Here is a 27289-nt window from a genome sequence, read left to right as displayed (position 1 = left end):
TTATAAAAATTAGAGCTGAACTAAATGAATTAGAGAACAGAAAAACAATTGAAAGAACTAACAAAGCCAAAAGCTGGTTCTTTGAAAAAATTAACAAAATTGATAAACCATTGGCTAGACTGACTAAAGAAATACACGAAAGGAAACAAATAACCCGAATTAGAAACGAGAAGGGCCACATCACAACAGACCCAACTGAAATTAAAAGAAACATATCAGATTATTACGAAAAATTGTACTCTAACAAATTTGCAAACCTAGAAGAAATGGATGAATTCCTGGAAAAACACTACCTACCTAAACTAACACAATCAGAAGTAGAACAAATAAATAGACCCATAACAAAAAAAAAGATTGAAACGGTAATCCAAAAACTCCCAACAAAAAAAAAGCCCTGGCCCGGATGGCTATACTTCAGAGTTCTACCAAACTTTCAGAGAAGAGATAACACCACTGCTACTAAAGGTATTTCAAAGCATAGAAAATGACGGAATAATACCCAACTCATTCTATGAAGCCACCATCTCCCTGATACCAAAACCAGGTAAAGACATCACAAAAAAAGAAAATTACAGACCTATATCCCTCATGAACATAGATGCAAAAATCCTCAACAAAATTCTAGCCAATAGAATTCAACAACATATCAAAAAAACAATTGACCACGACCAAGTGGGATTCATACCAAGTATGCAAGGCTGGTTTAATATTAGAAAAACCATTAATGTAATCCACCATATAAATAAAACAAAAGACAAAAACCACATGATCTTATCAATTGATGCAGAAAAGGCATTTGACAAAGTCCAACACCCATTTATGATAAAAACTCTCACCAAAATAGGAATTGAAGGAAAATTCCTCAACATAATAAAGGGCATCTATGCAAAGCCAACAGCCAGCATCACTCTAAATGGAGAGAGCCTGAAAGCATTTCCCTTGAGAACGGGAACCAGACAAGGATGCCCTTCATCACCGCTCTTATTCAACATTGTGCTAGAAGTCCTAGCCAGAGCAATTAGGCTAGACAAAGAAATAAAGGGCATCTGGACTGGCAAGGAGGAAGTAAAATTATCTCTATTTGCAGATGACATGATCTTATACACAGAAAACCCCAAGGAATCCTCCAGAAAACTACTGAAACTAATAGAAGAAGAGTTTGGCAGAGTCTCAGGTTATAAGATAAACATACAAAAATCACTTGGATTCCTCTACATCAACAAAAAGAACATCAAAGAGGAAATAACCAAATCAATACCATTCACAGTAGCCCCCAAGAAGATAAAATACTTAGGAATAAATCTCACCAAGGATGTAAAAGACCTATACAAAGAAAACTACAAAGCTCTACTACAAGAAATTCAAAAGGACATACTCAAGTGGAAAAACATACCTTGCTCATGAATAGAAAGACTTAACATAGTAAAAATGTCTATTCTACCAAAAGCCATCTATACATACAATGCACTTCCGATCCAAATTCCAATGTCATTTTTTAAGGTGATAGAGAAACAAATCACCAACTTCATATGGAAGGGAAAGAAGCCTCGGATAAGCAAAGCATTACTGAAAAAGAAGAAGAAAGTGGGAGTCCTCACTCTACCTGATTTCAGAAGCTATTATACAGCCACAGTAGTCAAAACAGCCTGGTACTGGTACAACAACAGACACATAGACCAGTGGAACAGAATTGAGAACCCAAATATAAATCCATCCACATATGAGCAGCTGATATTTGACAAAGGCCCAGTGTCAGTTAATTGGGGAAAAGATAGTCTTTTTAACAAATGGTGCTGGCATAACTGGATATCCATTTGCAAAAAAATGAAACAGGACCCATATCTCACACCATGCACAAAAACTAACTCCAAGTGGATCAAAGACCTAAACATAAAGACTAAAACAATAAAGATCACGAAAGAAAAAATAGGGACAACCTTAGGAGCCCTAATACAAGGCATAAACAGAATACAAAACATTACCAAAAATGATGAAGAGAAACCAGATAACTGGGAGCTCCTAAAAATCAAACACCTATGCTCATCTAAAGTCTTCACCAAAAGAGTAAAAAGACCACCTACAGACTGGGAAAGAATTTTCAGCTATGACATCTCTGACCAGCGCCTGATCTCTAAAATCTATATGATTCTGTCAAAACTCAACCACAAAAAGACAAACAACCCAATCAAGAAGTGGGCAAAGGATATGAACACACACTTCACTAAAGAAGATATTCAGGCAGCTAACGATACATGAGAAAATGCTCTCGATCATTAGCCATCAGAGAAATGCAAATTAAAACCACGATGAGATTCCATCTCACCCCAACAAGGCTGGCATTAATCCAAAAAACACAAAATAATAAATGTTGGAGAGGCTGCGGAGAGATTGGAACTCTTATACACTGCTGGTGGGAATGTAAAATGGTACAACCACTTTGGAAATCTATCTGGCGTTATCTTAAACAGTTAGAAATAGAACTACCATACAACCCAGAAATCCCACTCCTCGGAATATACCCTAGAGAAATAAGAGCCTTCACACAAACAGATATATGCACACCCATGTTTATTGCAGCTCTGTTTACAATAGCAAAAAGCTGGAAGCAACCAAGGTGTCCATCAACGGATGAATGGGTAAATAAATTGTGGTATATTCACACAATGGAATACTATGCATCGATAAAGAACAGTGACGAATCTGTGAAACATTTCATAACATGGAGGAACCTGGAAGGCATGATGCTGAGCGAAATTAGTCAGAGGCAAAAGGACAAATATTGTATAAGACCACTATTATAAGATCTTGAGAAATAGTATAAACTGAGAAGCGGGAGAGAAGAACACATACTTTTGTGGTTACGAGGGGGGGAGGGAGGGAGGGTGGGAGAGGGTTTCTTACTGATTAATTAGTAGATAAGAACTGCTTTAGGTGAAGGGAAGGACAATACTCAACACATGGAAGGTAAGCTCAACTGGACTGGACCAAAAGCAAAGAAGTTTCTGGGATAAAGTGAATGCTTCAAAGGTAGTGGAGCAAGGGTGGGGGTTTGGGGACCATGGTTTAAGGGGACTTCTAAGTCAATTGGCAAAATAATTCTATTATGAAAACATTCTGCATCCCACTTTGAAATGTGGCGTCTGGGGTCTTAAATGCTAACAAGCGGTCATCTAAGATGCATCAATTGGTCTCAACCCACCTGGAGCAAAGGAGAATGAAGAACACCAAGGTCACACGATAACTATGAGCCCAAGAGACAGAAAGGGCCACATGAACCAGAGACTTACATCATCCTGAGACCAGAAGAGCTGGATGGTGCCTGGCCACAACCGATGACTGCCCTGACAGGGAGCACAACAGAGAACCCCTGAGGGAGCAGGAGATCAGTGGGATGCAGACCCCAAATTCGCATAAAAAGACCATACTTAGTGGTCTGACTGAGACTAGAGGAATCCCGGCGGTCATGGTCCCCAAACCTTCTGTTGGCACAGGACAGGAACCATTCCCGAAGACAACTCATCAGACATAAAAGGGACTGGACAGTGGGTAGGAGAGAGATGCTGATGAAGAGTGAGCTAATTATATCAGGTGGACACTTGAGACTGTGTTGGCGTCTCCTGTCTGGAGGGGGAATGGGAGGATAGAGAGAGTTGGAAGTTGGCATAATTGTCACGAAAGAAGAGACTGGAAGGGCTGACTCATCAGGGGGAGAGCAAGTGGGAGTACGGAGTAACGTGTATATAAACTTATATGTGACAGTCTGACTTGATTTGTAAACGTTCACTTGAACCTCAATAAAAGTTAATAAAAAAAACATGCAATCAGGATGCATTGATAATTACTGGTGATTGGAATGTGAAAGCTGGAAACAAACAAGGATTGGTCATTGGAAATTATAGCCTTGGCAGAAACAATGCCAGAGATTGCATGATAGAATTTTGCAAGACCAACTACTCCTTCATTGCAAATACCTTTCTTCACCAACATAAATGGCAAATATACAAGTGGACCTCGACAGATGGAATACAAAGGAATCAAATCGACTACATCTGTGGAAAGAGAGAATGGAAAAGCTCAACATCATCAGTCAGAACAAGGCCAGGGGCCTACTGCAGAACAGACCATCAACTGCTCATATGCAAGTTCAAGTTGAAGCTGAAGAAAATTAGAACAAGTCCACGGGAGCCAAAGTACAACCTTGAGTATATCCTGCCTGAATTTACAGACCATCTCAGGAAGAGATTTGACCTGTTGAACACTAATGATTGAAGACCAGAGGAGTTTTGGAATGACATCAAGGACATCATACATGAAGAAAGCAAGAGGTCATTAAAGACAGGAAAGAAAGAAAAGTTCAAAATGGCTGTCAGAAGAGACTCTGAAACTTACTCTTGAAATGTCAAGTAACTAAAGCAAATGGAAGAAATGATGAAGTAAAAGAGCTGAACGGAAGATTTCAAAGGGTGGCTCGAGAAGACAAAGTAAAGTATTATAATGACATGTGCAAAGACCTGGAGATAGAAAACCAAAAGAGAAGAACACACTCATCATTTCTCAAGCTGAAAAAACTGAATAAAACTTTCAAGCCTCAAATTACAATATTGAACGATTCTATGGGGAAAATATTAAACGATGTAGGATGCATCAAAAGAAGATGGAAGGAAAACACAGAATCACTATACCAAAAAGAATTGGTCGACATTCAACCATTGCAGGAGGTAGCATATGATTAAGAACCAATGGCACTGAAGGAAGAAGTTCAAGTTGCGCTGAAGGCATTGGCAATAAAGAAGGTTCCGGGAATTGATGGAATACCAATTGAGATGTTTCAACAATCTGATGCAGAGCTGGAAGGGCTCACTCATTTACGTCAATAAATTTGGAAGACAGCTGCCTTGCCAACTGACTGGAAAAGATCCATATTTATACCTATTCCAAAGACAGGTAATCCAACTGAATGCGCAAATTATAGAATATCATTAATACCACAGTCAAGTTACATTTGCTGAAGACCATTCAAAAATGGCTACAGCAGTATATCAACATGGAACTGCCAGAAATTCAAGCTGGATTCAGAAGAGGACACGGAACAAGGGATATCACTGCTGATGTCAGATGGATCCTGGCTGAAACCAGAGAATACCAGAAAGATGTTTACCTGTGTTTTGTTGACTATGCAAAGGTATTTGACTATGTGGATCATAACAAATTATGGATAACATTATGAAGAATGGGAATTCCAGAGCAGTTAATTGTGTTTGTGGGGAACCTGTACATAGATCAAGAGGCAGTTGTTCGAACAGAACAAGGGGATACTGTGTGGTTTAAGTCAGGAAAGGTGTGAATCAGGGTTATATCCTTTTACCATACCAATTCAATCTGTATCCTGAGCAAATAATCTGAGAACCTGGACTATATTAAGAACTGGGCATCAGGGCTGGAGGAAGACTCATTAACAACCTGCCTTATACAGATGACACAACCTTGCTTGCTGGAAGTGAAGAGGACTTGAAACACTTACTGGTGAAGATCAAAGACCACAGCCTTCAGTATGGATTACAACTCAACATAAAGAAAACAAAAATCCTCACATCTGGACCACTAAGCAACATCATGATAAACTGAGAAAAGAGTGAAGTTGCCAAGGATTTCATTTTACTTGGATCCACAATCAACATCCCTGGAAGCAGCACTCAAGAAATCAAAAGACACATTGCTCTGGGCAAATCTGCTGCAAAAGATCTGTTTAAAGTGTTGAAAAGCAAAGATGGCACCTTGAAGACTAAGGTGTGCCTGACCCAAGCCATGGTGTTTTCAATTGCCTCGCATGCATGAGAAAGCTGGGAGATGAATAAGGAAGATCGAAGAAGAACTGATGTCTTTGAATTGTGGTGTTAGTGAAGATCACTGAATTTTCCACAAACTGCCCCAAAAAAATCTGTCTTGGAAGAAATACAACCAGAATGCTCCTCAGAAGCAAGGATGGTAAGACTACGTCTCACATACTGTGGACGTGTTAATCAGGAGGGATCTGTCAACAAAAAAAGAGGAAGACTCTCAATGAGATGGATTGACACAGCGGCTGCAACGATGGGTTCAAGCATAACGACGACTGTGAGGATGGCGCAGGACCGGGAAGTGTTTCCTTCTGTTGTACATGGGGTCACCATGAGTTGGAACCAACTTGATGGCACATAACAATAAGACGCTTCTTGGAAGAAAGACCTGGGGATCTTTCAAAAACAACAGCCCTTGAAAAGCCCTGTGGAGCACAGTTCTACTCTGACACACATGGTGTTGTCCTGAATCAGAACTTACTCAATGGCAACTGGTACAGGTACAAATTAATAAGCTAAAAAATAGATCCAAATCCACTGTCGTTGATTCTGATTCATAGTGACCCCATAGGGTTTCCAAAGCTATAAATCTCTATAGAAGTGGACTGCCATATCTTTCTCCCCAGGAGCTGCTGGTGGTTTCAAAATGCCAGCCTTTCGGTTAGCACTCAATGAGTTTAACCACTGTATCACCAGGACATCTTAAAAATGAAAAACAATAGAAAATTAGAAAAGATACTTGAATAGATTTTCTACAAAAGTGAATATCCAAATGGATAACAAACATACAAACACACACCAGCTTCATTTTTTTTTTTTTTTTTTTAGTAAACAGAAAATGCAAAGAAACATCTGTCATGGATTGAATTGTATCCCCTCAAAATATCTGTCAACTTGGATAGGTCATGATTCCCAGTATTGTATGGTTATCTACCATTTTGCCATCTGATGTGATTTCACTATGTGTTGTAAATCCTATCATTATGATGTAATGAGATATGAAAGAGAGAGGCCAGCAGAGAGACAGCAGAATCTCACACCACCAAGAAAGCCGTGCTGGGAGCACAGCGTGCCCTTTGGACCTGAGGTTCCTGTGCTGAGATGCTCCCAGACCAAGAGAAGACTTACGACAAGGGCTTTCCCTCCAGAGTTGACAGAGAGAGAAAGCCTCCCCTTGGAGCCAGCACCCTGAATTTGGACTTCCAGGCTACTGGATTGTGAGAGAATAAATTTCTCTTTGTTAAACCCATCCACTTGTGGTATTTCTGTTATAGCAATACTAGATGACTAAGACGACATACTAAGGAGATACCACTGTTTCTGAACCCAGGAAGGTGGGTCCAGTGCTCTCAGGCTTGCCAATAATCTGGACACCAGTCTCTGAGAAAGAAAAAGTGACTTTATAGCAATGCACAGAGCAAGGAGCCAAGAGGAAGTTCCTCAGATTTGACTCCCCAAGCTATGGGGAAACGGGGCTTTTATGTGATGTGGGCAGCAAGATGGTGGACGCACAGGTGTACTGGAGAGGGAAATTCTAAAAGGTAGCCAGGAAATAGGAGGTGATATGGTTATTCATTCCACCTGTTGCTGCATCCTCCACTGAGGTCAATTATCCATCACCGCTGGGTCTTCTGCACGTGCGGGGCAGGCCAAATTTGGCTCGGGCTAGTTTAAGGATAGGCATTCACAAGGTCGGGTTACACCACTTCACACCTACCAGACTAGCAAAAATTAGAAAGACCAATAACCCAATTATTAGTGAGGATGTGAGCAGTGGGAACTCTCAGATAGTGAGTATGTAAATAGGTATGATCATCTTGGAAAGCGTTTGGTATTATACTCTAGTGTCTGAACTTGTCTAAATCCATGAGTGATAACCAGGATCAGCACAAAGGAGATTCCTATGAGGTAGAGGTCAGACATACCTCTACTCTCCAATTTTTTCACCATTTCTTACGCCAGCCATTCTCCCCACAGCACTCATAGACTCATAGTGGCCCTAAAGGGCAGAGTATAACTGCCCCATATGGTTTCCAAGGAGTGCCTGGTGGATTTGAACTGCTGACCTTTTTGGTTAGCCGCCGTAGTTCTTAACCACTATGCCACCAGGTTTTCCACCCTTACTCCCAGGCAAGGCTTATTTCTTCCTACTTTGGTCTGTTCTGCATTTTTGCTTTTTGCCTTTATTACTGTAGGTATCATACCATGTGTGTCCCAGTTATCTAATGCTGCTATAACAGAAATACCACAAGTGGATTGCTTTAACAAAGAGAAATTTATTTTCTCACAGTTTATGAGGCTTGAAGTCCAAATCTAGGTACTGGCTCTAGGGAAAGGCTTTCTGTCAGCTCTGGAGGAAGGTCCTTGTCTCTTCAGCTTCTGTTTCCTGGTTCCTTGGTGATCTTCATATGGCTTGGCATCTATCTTCCCCCATCTTTGCTTGCTTACTCTGCTTCTTTTACACTTTGTGAAAGAGTGAGTCAAGATACGCCATACACTAATCCTGCCTTATTAACATAACAAAGACAACCCATTCCCAAATGTCATAATAACCACAGGCATAAAAACCAAACCCACTGCCTTTGCATGGATTCTAACTCATACAGACCCTATGGGACTGCCCATAGGGTTTTCAAGGAGTGGATACCAAAAAAATTAAACCCGTTGCCGTTGAGTCGATTCCAACTCATAGTGGCCCTACAGGACAGAGTAGAACTGCCCCATGGGGTTTCCAAGGAGTGCCTGGTGGATTCCAACGGCCAACCTTTTGGTTAGCAGCCGTAGCACTTAACACTACGCCACCAGCATTTCCAAGGAGCGGGTGGTAACCCAGAATATATGATCTTGTATTTCACCTCCATCTCCATCCAGCTGTTTGAACAAGTAACATGTTGTTGTTGGTTGCCTTGCTGAATCAGTTCCAACTCATAGTGATCAGATCTTCTAGAATCACCTCCTGTGTTCTTTTCACCATTCCATATTAATTTCAGTGTTGGCAAACAAGGGGCCTTCTGGCTACATCTGCCCCTTGTCTTGTTTTGTTCGTTTAACACAGTAGCTTTAGTTTAGCTTGTTTTTCAATCTGAATTTGAATGCCTTTATATTGGACGTCCACTTTCCAATCCTCCAGGGTTCCTACCAATTCCTGTTGTCTAATTCCAGGTTAGGCGCCCTGGTGGTGCAGTGGTTAATTGCTTGGCTGCTACCCAAAGGTCACTGGTTGGAACCAACCATAGGATCCACAGTAGAAAAGACCTATTTCCTCCTGTAAAGATCACAGCCTAGAAAACCCCATGGGGCAGTCCTACTGTGTCATAGAGGGCCGCTAGGAGTAGGAATTGACCCGGCACACAACAGCAACAATTCCAGGTTGCTTCACAGTTTAAAGTCACCTTCCTGGCCCTTAAGGCTTTTGAGTTTTGACCCCTCTCCATTAAGCACACTTTGGAATGTCCTATCCCCCAAATCAGGAGGGCTGGGCTGAAGTTACAGCTAGGTCATCTACCAGTCACACTGTAATGGTAAACTTAAAAAAAAGATGTAATTTTCCAAGTTGCCGAAAGGGAAAGACAACTTTCCCCTCTCTCTTTCTTAAGGACAACTCTTTGAAATGTAAACATCGAGGAATGTAATGCCCTACCTCCCCTCAGGTGGGAATTAGCCTAGGTGCCCTATCCCAAACTGTAAGTACCGCTTGCCATACAGATATTGTTAGGTGTTCTTGAGTCTGTTCGGACTCATAGTGACCCTATGTACAAGAGAACAAAATATTGCCTGGTTGTGAGCCCTCCTCATGATCGTTGTTATGCTCGAGCCCATTGTTGCAGCCACTGTGTCAACCACTTAGTTGAAGGTCTTCTTCCTCTTTTCCACTGACCCTCTACTTTACCAAGCATGATGTCTTTCTCTCGGGACTGATCCCTCCTGATAACATGTCCAAAGTATGTGAGATGATGCCTCACCATCCTCACTTCTAAGGAGCATTCTGTCTGTACTTCTTCCCAAACAGATTTGTTCTGTTGGAAGCCCAAGGTATATTCGATATTCTCCACCAACATCATAATTAAAAGGCATCAATTCTTCTTCAGTCTTCCTTGTTCATTGTCCAGCTTTCGCATGCATATGAGGTGACTGAAAACAATCACCCTGTTTTCAGGCACACTTCAGTCTTTGAGGTGACATCTTTGTTTTTTAACACTTTAATGATGTTTTTTGCAGTAGATTTGTCCAATGCAATGAGTTGTCTGATTTCACTGCTGCTTCCATGGGTGTTGATTGTGGATCCAGGTAAAATGAAGTCTTTGACAACTTCAATCTTTTCTCCATTTATTATGATGTTGCTTATTTCTCCAGTTGTAAGAATTTTTGTTTTCCTTATGTTGAGGTGTAATCCATATTGAAGACTGTGGTCTTCGATCTTCATCAGTAAGTGCTTCAAGTCCTCTTCACTTTCAGCAAGGAAGATTGTGTCATCTGCATAACGCAGGTTGTTAATGAGTCTTCCTCCAATCCTGAGACCCGATCTTCTTCATATAGTCCAGATTCTTGGATTATTTGCTCAGAATAAAGAATGAATAAATATGAGGAAAGGATATAACCCTGACACACACCTTTCCTTACTTTAAACTACGCAGTATCCTCTTGTTCTGTTCGAACGACTGCCTCTTGATGTATGCACAGGTTCCTCATGAGCACAATTAAGTGTTCTGGAATTCCCATTCTTTGCAATGTTATCCATAATTTGTTATGATCCACACAGTCGAATGCCTTTGCAGGGTCGATAAAACACAGGTAAACATCTTTCTGGTATTCTCCGTTTTCTGCCAGGATCCATCTGAAATCAGCAATGATATCCCTGGTTCCATGACCTCTTCTGATGTGGCTTGAATTTCTGGCAGATCCCTGTTGATGAACTGCTGTAACCGCTTTTGAATGATCTTCAGCAAAACTTCACTTGTGTATGATATTGTTTTATTGTCATACAGATAGAGAAGTTTTATTTTTCCTTTGGATAAGGACAATTAACTAACACAAACGGCCACTCCAAGTGTGAACTACTAAAGAATGTATAACAACTGGTGCTGTCAGGTCCTCTTACATGAGAACACGCATGTAATGGATGGTATCTGCTTGGCTATGAAAAAGGGTGAGATTTCTTTCTGTCTTTGTAATCTCAATAGCAGGGCCTGTGATGCCCATTGCAGGCTGATTTAATGCTTACTGAACAATAAAGTTCTTTTTTTCCCCCTACATTTGAGGAGAGGACTTCCTGCGTATGCAGGAGATTTTATTTTTAATTTTTCCTCAACAATATCAATTTACTAATGCCTCCTACCTTTTTTTTTTTCCTACCTTTATTTAGTTTGCCTCCCCCACGCTTTCAACCAGTTAATTAGGATCGTAATGTGCTCTCCCCTCACCCCACATTTTGCTGCAAGGACCAGGTGAGATAACGGAACAAGTCGGCTGCGGGAACCACGACTCCCAGCATTCCTAGCGCTCCTAGCTCTCGCGGTATCCGCTTCCAATCTGGAGGCTGCTGAAACCGAAAGTGCTGGGCTAAGGAATTGAGATTGATTCACCTTCATCTGAGTAGTTTTAGCCCACCCAGGTGGGAAGCCTGGAGAGCACTAAAACATGAACGGAAGAGTGGATTATTTGGTCACTGAGGAAGAGATCAATCTTACCAGAGGACCCTCAGGTATGTGCTAAACGGCTCCTCCCTGGTAGTAGGGGACATGAAGGTGTGATTGCAGAGCAGACAGTTCTGTCAAGCCAGATTCACTTAGCCTCGGAGCAGGCAGGCCCCAACCTTGACTTTTCCTGCAACTCTTGCAGGCACGTAGGAGGAACGTATTGACACCCGTTGTTGGCCAGACACGGGACTGAGACATCCAGCTCATCTGTCAGAGGCATTATCATACCTATTTATAGTCAGGAAAAGTTTCTTTCTGCTAATAGTGGCAGAAAAACAGAGAAAAAAAGCACACCCCGTTTTTAGCCGACATACCGTGGACACCACGCCCCTTTCCAATCCAGCATCTACCCCTGTTTCTATGACCGACCGTTTAGTAAAACGGGGGAGCGTGATCGGTATGGACTTCGAATGCGTAGTCATTTTCCTGGTGTTAGGCTCCTTCCTTATTTTTTTTTCTGTGTAATTCATTTTGGGTGTTAACGAGTATGTTAAACAGGAAGAGACTCTAGAGATCTTCTATTACAGCATGTCCCAAATCTGATTCCGCTCAGAATTACCCGGAGTTTTTTGTTTTTGCCGTTTCGTTTTTTTTTTTTTTAAAGTAAAAATGGTAACTCCTATGCCCAAGTTCTAGCGATTTGGATTCATTGCAGACTTTTTTTTTTTTTTTTTTAAAAAGCCTCACATGATTCTGCTGCAGCCAGATCCTCCCTTAACTAAAATAAATGAATTTGTTGACTGACGTCTTCTTGATTTTTCCCAAGCATTTTCATGTCTTTGTCATGTAAGTTAATGAACTTAAGAGCCTAGGACAATAGAGCCACAAACCTAGGATTGAACTTAGATAAAAAAGAGTCATTTGAAGTTTACTTAGGTTTTTTTTTTTTTTTTTTTAGTTTGGTTCAGTTAATTAGGAAGGGTTTCAAGTTCCTGTTTATCACTTCCCAGCACTGGTTACTTGGCATATGGGTACTCCTAAGAAGCCTAAGAGTCTAATTCAGTTTTTCTTCACTGTGTCATCGTGAAGATATGCAAGTGAGAAATCAGTTAGCACTTCTAGAAACTCCCAGGTAATTTTGGTAGTCGCACAGTGATCTTTCTTTCTATAGAAGAAATATGAAAAGCTTCTACTTCCAAATAGGCATTTCTGTTTGTAGGCAGCATTGTCACTCTTTGTACAGCTTCCTACGCAGGGACCTGATGGTTTAATCAGGTAACTGCAAGAGCGTGTATACCTTTGCCCTTTTGTTCCTGTGTTCGGTTAGGAGCAAGAGTTTGGGGTAGTTGCAGGATTTGGGTTCATATTTTGGGGGCATAAGAACCTATTCTGTTTGCCTCAAAGGAAATAATGAAATCTTGGGAAAATAATGACATTGAAGAGAGTGTCTGGGAGGCAAAAAGGAGCTTCGCATGTAGCTTGGCATCTCTCCTATGCCTGCTTCCTAAACTATGAAAGGAGAGACTTGGGCTAGATGACTTCTGAGGTCTCTTCTACCTCCAAGAGTTCGTAATTCTTTGGCCCATTCCACGTGCTGTTTTATGATACCTATCATTTTGGACTAACTGTGGTTGATCTGAAGAATCCTGAAAGGCAACGGTTGTAATCTCAAATACATTCAGGGGTTGAACAGTTTACCTATTACCTTTTTTAGAACACTGTCTTATCTCCAGCTTGTTTATAGCCTCTGAGGTCCTTGGTCAAGGACTTACCAAAGGTTTAAAGCTAGTAAGTTTCAAGAGCCAGGATTTTTGTGTGTGTGTGTGTGTTTTAGATGAAAGTTTACAGCACAAATTAGTTTTTCATTCAAAAATTTAATGCACAAATTGTTTTGTGACTTTAGTTGCAGTCCCTGCAGTGTGTCAGCACTCTCCCTCTTTCCCTTTCCACACTGGGGTCTCAGAGTCCATTCATCCAGTTTTCTTGTCCCGTCCTGCCTTCTTGTCTTTGCTTTTGGGCAGGTGCTGCCATTTGGTCTTATATACTTGATTGAGCTAGGAAGCACCTTCCTCACATTTGTTATTGTTTGTTTTATAGGCCTGTCTAATCTTTGGCTGAAAGGTGGACTTCGGGAGTCGCTTCAGTTCTGAGTTAGCAGGGTGTCCAGGGGCCATAGTCTGAGGGGTTCTTCCAGTCACCGTCAGACCAGTAAGTCTGGTCTTTTTTGTGAATTTGAATTTTGTTCTACATTTTTTCATCCTCTGCCTGGGACCCTCTATAGTGATCCCTGTCAGAGTGATCGGTGGTGGTCTAGTTCTTCTAGGCTTAGTCTGATGGAGACTGTGGTTCATGTGGTCAGTTAGTCCTTTGTACCAATATTTTCCTTGTGTATTTGGCTTTCTTCATTTTTTTTTTTTTGCTCCGGATGGAATGGGACCAATAGATGTATCTTAGATGGCTGCTTGCAAGCTTTCAGGACCCTAGATGCTACTCACCAAACTACAATGTAGAACATTTTATTTATGACCTATGTTATACCGGTTGACCTAGATGTCCCCCAAGACCATGGTCCCCAGTCCTCAGCCTCAGTAACTCAGTCCCTTAAGGTTTTTGGATGTGTCTGTGAAACTTCTATGACTTGACCTCGGTCAAGTTGTGCTGACTTCGCCTATATTGTACATTGTCTTTCCCTTCACCAAAGTTAACACTTGTCTACTATCTAGTTAGTGATATCTCCTCCCTACCCTTCCCTCCCTGGTAACCATCAAAGATTGTTTCCATGGGTAAACCTTTTCTTGAGTTTTTATAATACAATACTTGTCATTTTGTGACTGACTTATTTCACTCAGCATAATGCCCTCCAGATTCATCCATGTTGTGAGCTGCTTCACAGGTTCGTCACTGTTCTTTATGGTTGCATAGTATTTCATTATGTGTATGTACCATAATTTGTTTATCCATTCATCTGTTGATAGCCACTTAGGTTGTTTCTATCTTTTCGCTATTGTGAATAATACTGCAATGAACATGAGTGTGCGTATGTTTATTCACGTGACAAAGAGCCAGGATTTTAACCCAAGTCTTTTGATTCTACTGTAGCATAAACTGTCTGCCAGTATAGTAGCTGTGCCTAAGGAGTTAGCAGCCAACCTTTCTTTTGTTACATCACGCTTTCTTCTCAGAAGGATTTGAGACAACTTAAGGGACTTTTTAACACAATCCACAGTAGAAAGTTTTTAGTTTGCTGTTGTTAGAGTTGAGGGCATATCAAAGTGAGAACATTAAAACAGAAAACCCTATTAAGTCCATGCACTTGAGCCACTTTGGGGTTAACTGTAACTGAGAGTATTGCTAACAGTTTTCTGATCTGTTCCTTCCCTCATGTGTACAAGAGATCTGAAACAAAAGTGCTATATCCTTGCCCCATTTTCTGTTGATTACACAGAGTCTGGCCTTCATGGAATTTGAAGTCTAGTAGAGACATGACATTAACATGAAAAAAGTTAAATCTCATTGCAAAGGTGCATATGGTTAAGGACTCTGACGGGCATGTATGTAGTGGGAGGGGAAAAGGAAGTGTGGAAGGGAGGAGGAAGCATGTTAATCTCACCCTGTACTGTGAAAGTTCAAAGAATGGAGCTGTTGCTATGGGCCAAAGTGGTCAGTTACAAGAAGGTGGACCTTAAGTTGGCTTTACAGAATGGACAGGCTTTAGGGTAATGCCAGGAACAGGGTTAGGTATGCCTGAGCAGTAATAGAGAAAAGAAAATAAACAAAGGATATTCTGAGGTTAGTGAGTAAACCAGTCTAGATGGAAGGAAGGGTTCATTTAGGAGAGTATAGAGAGATGAAGTTGTTGAGGTAGGTAGCGATGAGATTATGGAGGATCCTCAACACTAGCGTGGAAACTTAACCTTTCTCTGAGGTTCCCTCTTGATTCCCTCCCCTCCCTATTCATTGGTTAAGATTCAGTTCAAGAGTCATCCAGGAAACCTCTGTACCCAGGCTGGGGACCCCCTTTTATCAATATCACATCACCATTTATTGAGTGACAACCATGTATTGCCATGCTTAGTACTTTGTCTTATCTAACCAAAAAAACCAAACCTGTTGCTGTCAAGTCGATTTCAACTCATAGCGACCCTATAAGACAGAGTAGAACTGCCCCTTAGGGTTTCCAAATAGCGGTTGGTAGATTCAAACTGCCGACCTTGGTTAGCAGCTGAGCTCTTAACCACTACGCCACCAGGGCCCTTTGTGTTATCTAGTCCTGACAAAAAAACAGATAGAACAGTTACTGATCCCATTTTACAAATGAGGAAATTTTTACTCTTTTAAATCATACAACTCTGTGATTTGCAGAGTTAGGAAATGCATCCAAATTTGTGTGACTTAAAAAATCCAAACTCTGAGCCACTCTCAGGTAATGTGTTTTTCTCCTTATACTTCCATACAACTCTGCATATCCCTATCTTAGTGCTTATTTTTATGTTTGCTTGCTTACTTATGTCTCTTTCTCTTCACTCTTCTAATTCAAAGGATCATCCCTTGTTTTCCTAACCCCTTGCAGAATACATGACACGATGTGGTCAATACATGGTGAAATGACTGGGGAAACTGTTGAATGATATAATATTAAATAAAAGAGAACCAGTAAGATGATCTATTTCAGCTTTCAGAATAAAAAAGCTCCTCCACTAAGGATAATTTAAGAGAGAGAGAATGCATGGGGACATACCGTGTTATGATGGATTAGAAACTGACTAAGAGACCAAAAACAAAGAGAAGGAGTAGATGGAAAACTCCATGCAGACAGAAGAGTATATGGCACAAGGCTCTAAAAGTTACTTCAAGAATCAGTCTTATTAAAAAAGAAGAATACTTAAAGGAATAACTATAAAGTGAAACATCTAGGAATTACTTTGGTGAAGTAAAAAGGCAAGCTGGTAGAAGCTCAGCTATAGAAACATTTTGTGAAATTATGCGACTAGGGAGAAAGGTAGTAAATTAATTGAAGAAAAAAATCCAAACTCTACTTATTCAGATGGTAAAATCAGAATTGTGGTTTCGGGAGAATCGGAAATTAAGGGAAACTGTTATAAAAAAATTCATTTACTGTTTAGTATGTGCCTACACAATGATTTAAAAGAAAAAAAAAAAGAATAATAAAAGATCTCTTTCTAAGAATTTTGCAGTTCAATCAGGTAGGTAATTATGATAGGTTTATGCTAAGGACCCTCAAAGGTAGAATAATCAAAGAGCTAGCTATGGCCTATTTCTTGTAAATCTAGACTCAGTAACCTATTACTGACAAAACCAATCCAAACCTATTGCTGTCAGGTCGATTCTGACTCATGGCAACCCCCTATGTTACAGAATAGAACTGTTAAGTGGGGTTTTCTTGGTTGTAATCTTAACGGAAGCTATCGCCAGACCTTTTGGTACTGCTGGGTGGGTTCAAACCACCAGCCTTCAGGCTGTACCACCTAGGCACCTGTTATTGACAGAAGACCCAAGAAAATATCAAATGTCTTTAGGAAGCATTTTGAAAGCAAATTGGATAATATCATTTTCCCCTTGTACAGAACCATAGTATATTCATGCCTACTACAGTGTACAGTTTACCATATGTCAATCAAGAAGCAGCAGAGTAAGAGAAAGTTGAAAAAAAGGCAGTTGCAAGTGTCAGGGCAACGGAGAGGCTATGAACTGTAATACGAGGTAACAAATAACAGGAGACATATTTTATCCTGGGATCAGAGAGTTTCTCCAGAGAATATAATAGTTTTCATTGGAAGATGCCTAATCATTTAGCCTCCTGATTTGCGTATTTGAATCATTGATTCGTTCTTTCAGTCCACACATATTTATTGAGCAACTGTTGTTGGACAAGCTTCTATGCTAGGCTCTATGAGTACCTCAGAGAATTGGATTTTAAAATAGCTTGAATGAGCAGCAGAGTATAGCGGCTAATGCCTGCACAGTGGCAAAATGCCTGAGTTCAAATCCGAACTCTGCCGCTTACTAGCTGTGGGACCTTGGACAAATAACCCCAGTTTCCTCAGCTCTAAAATGAGAGTAATAATAAGAGAGTAATAATAAAACCTACTCAAAGGGCAGTTGAGGGAATTAAAGGAGGAGTGTCCAAAGATGGTTATTGGGAATCTGAGTTTGAACTCCATCTTCTCAGTCAGCATTTTCCATTTGTTTGTTTGTTTTTTACTTTCAACTCTTGTTCATAGCAACATTTACTCTTGATAGATGCATAGAATTTTTAAAGATCATTTTATCATATTTGCATAGGAAACAGTAGAAAAAGTACTGTGTAAGAAGGGGGCACTGTGACCAAAATTTTTGCCTTATTATCACCAGATAATTGGTGCTTTGAGTAATTTTAAACTGTCTCTTATTATTGACTAATGAATAAAACCAAAAACAAAAACCCAGACTGGTTGCCATCAAATCTGTTTCAACTCATAACGACCCTATAGGAGTAAATAGGAGTCAATAATGGATGCTTTTCCAAGGAGCGCCTGGTGGATTACTGGGTTAATAGATGCTTGGACTGTTTGCATTTTTGTACCTGAGAATTATCTGACTTATTTTTTAATCAAGTTTATTAAGGTATGATTAAAAAATAAATCAGGTAATTCTCAGGTACAAAAATGCAAACGGTCCAATCATCTATTATTGACTCCTATTTACTCCTATAGGGTCATTACGAGTTGGAATAGACTTGATGGCAACCAGTTTGGGTTTTTGTTTTTATTTGTTAGTCAATTTTAATCAAATTCATTAAGGTATGGAGAAACCCTGGTGGCGTAGTGGTTAAGTGCTACGGCTGCTAACCAAGAGGTCAGCAGTTCGAATCCACCAGGCGCTCCTTGGAAACTCTATGGGGCAGTTCTTCTCTGTCCTATAGGGTCGCTTTGAGTCGGAATCGACTTGACGGCAGTGGGTTTGGTTTTGGTTTTTGGTATTAAGGTATGATTTATATTAAATAAAATATACCCGTTTTAAGTGCATGGTTCTAAGAATTTTGACAAATGTACAGACATGTGTAACCATGACCCCAGGCAAGATGTAGAATATTTCCATTACATGAGAAAATTCTCTTTGTACCTCTGCTGTTTCCCTATCCCAATCTCCGAGCAATCACTGATCTCACTTCTATCCGCATAGATTTGTTTTGTCTGTTTTAGAACTTGATATAAATGGAATCATATAGTGTATATTCAGGCTTCTTTCACACATCCATAGTATTTCATCATATGACTGTATGAGAATTTGATTATCTAACGACAACACTCACCAATTAATGGACATTTCCGTTGTTTCTAATGTTGACTAGTATGAATAAAGCTGCTGAGTATTCATATACAAGTATTTGTAGAGACATATGTTTTAATTTATCTTGGTTAAATACCTAATAACTAGGAGTGGAATTGGTAGGTTTTATTAAAAAAAAAAATTTTTTTTTTAATATATAGTATATGTATATTTAGCTTTAAAAGAAACTGCCAGACTGTTTTCTGAAGTATTTGTACCATTTTACATTCCCGCCAGCAATGTATGACTGTTCAGTTGTCTCATATCCTTACCAACATTTGATATTGTCATTCTTTTTCATTTCAGCCATCCTAGGCATTGTGAAATGGAACTGTGGTTTTTAATTTGCTTTTTCTTGTAACAAATGATGAAGAACATCTTGTTATATGTTTACTGGCAGTCTTAGTTTCCTAGTGCTGCTGCAACAGAAATACCCCAAGTGGGTAGCTTTAAAGGACAAAAATTCATTTCCCCATAGTTTTGGAGCTAAAAGTCCAAATGAGGGTTTCAGCCCTGTCAATTCCTTTCGTGTTGTAGCCCTGGACCTTCCTTGGATCTTGGCGATTCTTACATGGCATCTGTCTTCCCTGGTATGTGCTCGTCTCTGTGTCTCATTTCCTGTTTTTATAACTCAGAAGTGATTAGGTTTCGAACACATCTTACACTGGTATGGCCTTATTAACATAATATTAGATTGCATTAGGGGACTGCATCCACAGATATAGGGGTTAGAATTCTAAAACAAATGGAATTTGTCTAAACCAATGGAATTTGGTATCAAGAAGTGGGGCACTGCTCTAACAAATACCTAAAATGTGGACAGGGCTTTGGAATTTTGTAATGGGTAGAAGCTGAAAGAATTTTGATGTGTTTAATAGTAAGACCCTACATAGCCTTGAAAAGACTGTTGGTAGAATTATGGATATTAAGGAAATTCAGATGAGGGCTCAAAAAGAATTGAGAGTGGAGGCGGGCCAAGATGGTGAAACAGTCAGATGCTTCCTGTGGTCCCTCTTACAACAAAGACCCAAAAAAACAAGTGAGTCATTTACATATGACAATCTAGGAGCCCTGAACATCAAAGTTGAGAAGCCAGACTCAGTGGCAGGCGGAGGGAGAGACAATTCAGAAGCAGCGAAGAAGTGCCAGACTTGAGCTAGCCAGCACTCTGCAGGCTGGAACAGCTTGCACATGCGGGCTGGGTCAAGCAGTAGTGCTTGGGACACGTTTTACCATTTCAGGAGAGACCAGGCAGTGGAGAGACTACACAAGCCTCCAGAGCCAAAGGGAAGCAGCACTGGATCTGTAAAAGTTAAGTGCAAGCATCTGACCTACCACATGGGATCAAAATAGCCCCTCTCCCTCTGGGACTTTTGTAGCGAAGTGCCCCTTTCTCCTCACTCACCCCCCCGCCCCTGCTCCATATTCAAAAATTGTCACACACCCTAAGCCAGAAATAGGAGCTGTCACACCCAAACCAGTCTGGAGGCATTAGGAAAAAAACAAACAAAAAACCCCCGCCAACTCCCTTAAGCCAGGTACACAGGACTAACGGCACTCAAACCAGTTTCACAGCTTTAAAAAATTCGCCACACCACCTCAGCCAGGACCTCAGGGCAGGTGCTGCCACTTTGCCTAGGCACAGGCATAAGGGGTCCATGGGCTTCGAATGCCCTTCACCCCTGCCTAGACCTGTGTGGGCCAATTCAACAGCGTAGGCCCTCAGTAGCATAGGACAACAGGGTATATACCTGGAGCCTATTTTCAACTGCAACAGCTAAGGGGGAGTGGCAGGTTCATTTGACACCACCCTGCCCCTTAATCAGGGTCCTCATACACCCACATCAGGGGCCTGAGGACTGGTGGATTCACTCATTCCACCTAGCCACCCACAACAGGGGTGCAAGAATAAGCCATGCTTCCCAGTCCTTACAGTCAACAGCATTGGGTGCCCAAAGGCTGGCCATAGAATCCACTCACTTATGTGCTCTAGGGCACAGGGAGATATCTTCCACCTAGGCACTCAGGTAGCCATCAGCCCCCTACCTTGCTCAACACATAGCCCCCTACTGCAACCAGATACCTGTGCCTGCTCCAATCACCCCTATGTAACCCTGCTTGTCTAGGACCGTAGGCGAGAGCCTGTACCACACACTCCGTGACCTGGACACCTGAGCTGAATCCACACAAGAGAAGTAAACAGACTCCTGGACTCACACATCTAGTAGCAGAATTAATCACCTGGTGACAGGATGTGAGAGCTTCAAACACACCGATAACTAAAGTAGCTCACATGCCCAGACTATTTGGGTGTATCAAAACAAAACAAAACAAAAAGCTAGGACACAGTAAGCAAACATACAACAAATATAAAAACATATTGATAGCTTGGAGACAACAGTCATTATCAAATCACATAAACAAGCAGATCAGGATGGCTCCAGCAAGCGACCAAAACAAAGAGCCAGGAAATCTTCTAGAGGAAGAGAAGATCTTGGAATTACCTGAGGTGGAATTCAAAAGAGTAATACAAAAAGCTCTTCAAGAGATCAGGAAGGAGATCAGGCAAATACTAAGTCAAGGAACACACAAGTAAAGCAGTAGAGGAATTCAGAAAAGCTATATGAGATCAGAACAACAAATTTAATGGGCTGTTAGAATCCAGAGGGAGACAGTAAATAGAAATCCAAAAGATAAACAACTTTTCAGAACTAGACAACTGAATAGAAAGTCACAGGAGCAGAATTGAGGCAATGGAGGCCAGAATTAGTGAGATTAAAGATAAAGCACTAGACAGCAAGTTATTTGAGGAAAAATCAGATATAAGAATTAAAAAAAAAGAAGAAACTGTAAGAATTAAGTGGGTCTGTATCAAGAGAAATAACCTACAAGAGATTGCAGTGCCAGAACAGGGGTGGAGGGGGAGATAATAGAAAATACAGAGTGAATTGTTGAAGATTTGCTGGCAGAAAACTTCCCTGATACTGTGAAAGATGATATCTGTCCAAGAAGCTCATTGAACCCCACACAGGGTAGATCACAAAAGAAAGTCACCAAAACGTAATCAAACTTGCCAAAACCAAAGATAAAGAGAGAATTTTAAGAGCAGCTAGGGATAAACAAAAGTCACCTACAAAGGAGAGTCAATAAGACTAAGCTCTGACTACTCAGCAGAAACCATGCAGGCAAGAAGGCAATGGGATGACATATATAAAGCCTTGAAGGAAAAAAATTGCCAGCCAAGAATTATATATCCAGAAAAACTATTTCTCAAATATGAAGACAAAATTAGGGCATTTCCAGGTAAGCAGAAGTTCAGGGAATTTTAAAAACCAAAATTACAGGAAATATTATTTTATTAAAGGGAGTCCTTCAGCTAGAGAACCAGCAATATCCCATAACAACCCAATGCTAGAGCACAAGACAGCACAATCAGATATCAACACAGATAGGGAAGTCACAAAAATAAGTCAAAGCTAAAACACTGAAAATAGGGAAACAGAGACATCAGTATATAAATGATGAGAACATTAAAACAAAAAGGAGGGACTAAGTAGTGTAGCTGTAGAATTTTCGTATGGAGAGGAAGTTAAGGTGATATCAAGAAATAAAAGATCAGTTTAAACTTAGAAAAAAAGAGGCAAATTTTAAGATAACCACAAAGGAAACTAACAAATCTACCAATCAAAATAAAAAGAGAAGAAAAACGTAAAGACTCAACAAATACAAAAGAACAATGATGGAAAAGATGAAAAGAAAATATATAAAGAAAAACAACTCACACAGAAAATTCAGTGGAACAAACAGTCAACACCACACACACACAAAAAAAACATGAAAATGGCAGCAGTAAACTCATACCTATCAATAACACTGAATATAAGTGAACTAAATGCACCAATAAAGAGAGAGTGGCAGAATGGATTAAAAAAAACACAATCTGTATGCTGTCTGCAAGAGACTCACCATAGACTCAGAGACACTAGCTAAAACTCAAAGGATGGAAAAAAATATATCAAGCAAACAACAACCAAAAAAGAGTTGGAGTGGCAATGTTAATCTCTGACAAAACAGACTTTAAGGCAAAATCCACCACAAAGAACAAGGACGCTATGTAATGAATAAAATGTCAGTACACCAGGAGGACATAACTATAATAAATATATATGCACCCAATGACAGGGCTCCAAAATACGTAAAACATAGTCTAACAGCGTTGAATAGAGAATTACACAGCTCCAAAGTAATAGTTGGAGACTTTAATCACCACTTCCATTGAAGGACAGAGCATCTAGAAAGAAGCTCAGTAAAGACATGGAAGATCTAAATGCCACACCAACCAACTTGACTTTATAGACATATACAGAACTCCACCCAACAGCAGCCAAGTATACTTTCTTTTCCAGTGCTCATGGAACATTCTCCAGAACAGACCACATATTAGGCCACAAAGCAAGCCTTAACAGAATCCAAAACATTGAAATATTACTAAGCCTTTTTCTGACCATAAAGCCATAAAAGTAGAAATCAATAACAGAAAAAGCAAGGAAAAACAAAAATCAAATACATGGAAACTGAACAACACCTTGCTCAAAAACTGATGGAGTATAGACAAAATCAAGGATGGAATAAAGAAATTCATGGAATCAAATGAGAATGAAAACACATCTTAATAGAACCTTTGGGACACAGCAAAAGCAGCGCACAGTGGTCAATTTATAGCAATAAATGCACATATCCAAAAAGAAGAAGGGGCAAAACTCAAAACGTTAGCCCTGTGTCTTTGGCTGGCTTCTCTAGAGAAGCAAAACCAGTAAAGTGTGTAAATATATATAAATGAAGTTATACCAAGGAAATGAGTCATACAACTATAGAGTTTGGAATGTCCCAAGTCCATGGGTCAGGATAGAGGCTTCTCCTGATTCATGTAGCCAAAGGGCCGATGAACTGAAGATTGGCAGGTCAGAGAGCAGGGCTGTTGCTCAGGGGCTGTGAAGGTTGATGAATCCCATGATCAGCAGGCAAAACTGCAGGTAAGCTACTAGCTCAAGTCACAAGAACTGGAGGTCAGATGAACAGGAGCCAGCTGCAGAATTAAGAACCAGCAAAAGCCCACAAACCTTGCAAAATATCCACTTATATTCAATGCAGGCCACACGATCAAGGAAACTCCCTTTCAACTGATTGGCTACTCACAGCAGATGCCATCATGGAGATGATCACATAATATCAGATCTCATCATGGAAGTGTTCACAACATCATACAACTATCAAGCCACTGAGAATCATCTCCCAGCCAAGTTGACACACAACCTTTACTACCAGATCCTACGACTCAGACAGAAAGGGAGAAGCAAAAGAAGCCCTCAGGCACTGGAAGAAAGGAAATGATAAAACGTTAGAGCAGAAATAAATGAAATAGAGAACAGAAAACAACTGAGTCAACAAGACCAAAAGCTGGTTCTTTGAAAAGATCAACAAAATCAAGAAATCACTGGCCAGTGCGACAAAAGAAGAACAGGAGAGGAAGCAAATAACTGAAATAAGAAACGAGATGGGCGATACCACAACACACCCAACTGAAATGAAAAGGGTCATAACAGAATACTATGAAAATTGTACTCCCAACAAATTTGAAAAACTAGAGGAGATGGACACATTTCTGGAAACACACTACCCACGTAACCTAACACAAACTGGGGTAGAAAAACTACATAAACCTATAACAAAAGAAGAGATTGAAGAGGTAAAAAAAAAAAAAAAAAAAAAAAAACTCCCAACAACAAAACTCTAGTCCAGCAGCTTCACTAGAGAATTCTACCAAACTTTCAGAGAAGAGTTAATACCACAACTACTAAAGGTATTTCCAAGCATAGAGAAAGATGGAATACTCCCAAACTCATTCTAAGAAGCTAGCATAACTCTTGATACCAAAGCCAAGTAAAAGCACCACAAAAAAAGAAAATTACAGACCCATATCCCTCATGAACCAAAAAACCAAAACCAAACCCACTGCCTTCGAGTTGATTCCGACTCATAGCGACCCCATTAGACAGAGTAGAACTGCCCCATAGAGTTTCCAAGGAGCATCTGGCGGATTTGAACTGCCGACTTCTTGGTTAGCAGCCCTAGCACTTAAACACTATGCCACCAGGGTTTCCCCCCCATGAACGTAGATGCAAAAATCCTCAACAGAATTCTAGCCAATAGAATTCCACAATATATCAAGAAAAAAAATTTTGTCATGGCCAACTGGGACTCATACCAGGTATGCAGGAATGGTTCAAGATTAGAAAAACAATCAATGTAATCTGTCACATAAGTAAAAGATTAGAACCACATCTTTCCCCCAAGTGTCTGTCAGCTTGTCGTACCATGGGGGCTTGCGTGTTGCTGTGATGCTGGAAGCTATGTCACTGGTATTCAGATACCAGCAGGGTCACCCATGGAGGACAGGTTTCAGCTGAGCTTCCAGACTAAGACAGACTAGGAAGAAAGACCCAGCAGTCTACTTCTGAAAAGCATTAGCCAGTGAAAACCTTATAAATACCAGCAGAACATTGTCCGATATAGTGCTGGAAGATGAGTCCCCCAGGTTGGAAAGCCCTCAAAAGATGATTGGGAAAAGCTGCCTCCTCAAAGTAGAGTCAACCTTAATGACGTGGATGGAGTAAAGCTTTCAGGACCTTCATTCGCTGATGTGGCATGACTCCAAGTGAGAAGAAACAGCTGCAAACATCCATTAATAATCGGAACCTGGAATGTACGAGGTATGAATCTAGGAAACTTGGAAATCGTCAGAAATGAAATGGAATGCATAAACATCGATATCGTAGGCATTAGTGAGCTGAAATGGACTGGTATTGGCTATTTTGAATCAGAAAACCATATAGTCTACCATGCTGGGAATGACAACTTTAAGAGAAATGGTGTTGCATTCATCGTCAAAAAGAACATTTCAAAATCTATCCTGAAGTACAATGCTGTCAGTGATAGGATAATATCCATATACCTACAACGAAGACCAGTTAATACGATTATTATTCAAATTTATGCACCAACCACTAGGGCCAAAGATGAAGAAATAGAAGGTTTTTATCAGCTGCTGCAGTCTGAAATTGATCGAACATGCAGTCAAGATGCATTGGTAATTACTGGCAATTGGAATGCGAAAGTTGGAAACAAAGAAGAAGGACCAGTGGTTGGAAAATATGGCCTTGGTGATAGAAACAATGCCGGAGATTGAATGATAGAATTTTGCAAGACCAACGACTTCTTCATTGCAAATACCTTCTTTCACCAACATAACTGGCCACTGTACACGTGGACCTCGCCAGATGGAACACACAGGAATCATATTGACTATATCTGTGGAAAGAGATGATGGAAAGGCTCAATATCATCAGTCAGAACAAGGCCAGGGGCTGACTGTGGAACCGACCATCAATTGCTCACATACAAGTTCAAGCTGAAACTGAAGAAAATCAGAGCAAGTCCACGAGAGCCAAAGTATGACCTTGAGTACATCCCACCTGAATTTAGAGACCCTCTGAAGAATAGATTTGACACATTGAACACTAGTGACTGAAGACCAGACGAGTTGTGGAATGCCATCAAGGACATCATCCATGAAGAAAGCAAGAGGTCACTGAAAAGACGGGAAAGAAAGAAAAGACCAAGATGGATGTCAGAGGAGACTCTGAAACTTGCTCTCGAGTGTTGAGCAGCTAAAGCAAAGGGAAGAATTGATGAAGTAAAAGAACTGAAGAGAAGATTTCAAAGGGCGTCTCGAGAAGATAAAGTAAAGTATTATAATGACATGTGCAAAGAGCTGGAGATGGAGAACCAAAAGGGAAGAACACGCTCAGCGTTTCTGAAGCTGAAAGAAGAGAAGAAAAAATTCAAGCCTTGAGTTGCAATAGTGAAGGATTCTGTGGGGAAAATATTAAATGACGCAGGATGCATCAAAAGAAGATGGAAGGAATACACAGAGTCATTATACGAAAAAGAATTAGTCAATGTTCAAACATTTGAAGAGGTGGCATATGATCAGGAACCGATGGTACTGAAGGAAGAAGTCCAAGCTGCTCTGCAGGCATTGGTGAAAAACAAGGCTCCAGGAATTGATGGAATATGAATTGAGATGTTTCAACAAACGGATGCAGTGCTGAAGGTGCTTACTCATCTATGCCAAGAAATATGGAAGACAGCTTCCTGGCCAACTGACTGGAAGAGATCCATATTTATGCCTATTCCCAAGAAAGGTGATCCAACCTAATGTGGAAATTATAGAACAATATCACATGCAAGCAAAATTTTGCTGAAGATCATTCAAAAACGGCTGCAGTAGTATATTGACAGGGAATTTCCAGAAATTCAGGCTGGTTTCAGAAGAGGACGTGGAACTAGGGATGTCATTGCTGATGTCAGATGGATCGTGGCTGAAAGCAAAGAATGCCAGAAGGATGTTTACCTGTGTTTTATTGA

The 27289-nt window shown here is 40.4% G+C and overlaps 1 protein-coding gene across 1 annotated transcript in view; it reads left to right on the top strand.

The window, feature by feature from the left end:
* Positions 1–11354: 11354 nt before the first annotated feature.
* SYNJ2BP (synaptojanin 2 binding protein) overlaps positions 11355–27289 on the top strand; it is an 87995-nt gene continuing 72060 nt past the window's right edge. Inside the window, exon 1 of the mRNA XM_010588709.3 lies at positions 11355–11538. Within this exon, the coding sequence (XP_010587011.1) occupies positions 11475–11538 (64 nt within the window). The 5' untranslated portion in view covers positions 11355–11474. The remainder of the gene's footprint in view (positions 11539–27289) is intronic.

This window comes from Loxodonta africana, chromosome 10, assembly GCF_030014295.1.
Source record: "Loxodonta africana isolate mLoxAfr1 chromosome 10, mLoxAfr1.hap2, whole genome shotgun sequence".
Lineage (NCBI taxonomy): Eukaryota > Metazoa > Chordata > Mammalia > Proboscidea > Elephantidae > Loxodonta > Loxodonta africana.
The sequence above is the reverse complement of the archived record's forward strand: the minus strand, read 5'-3'. Positions and strand labels throughout refer to the sequence as shown.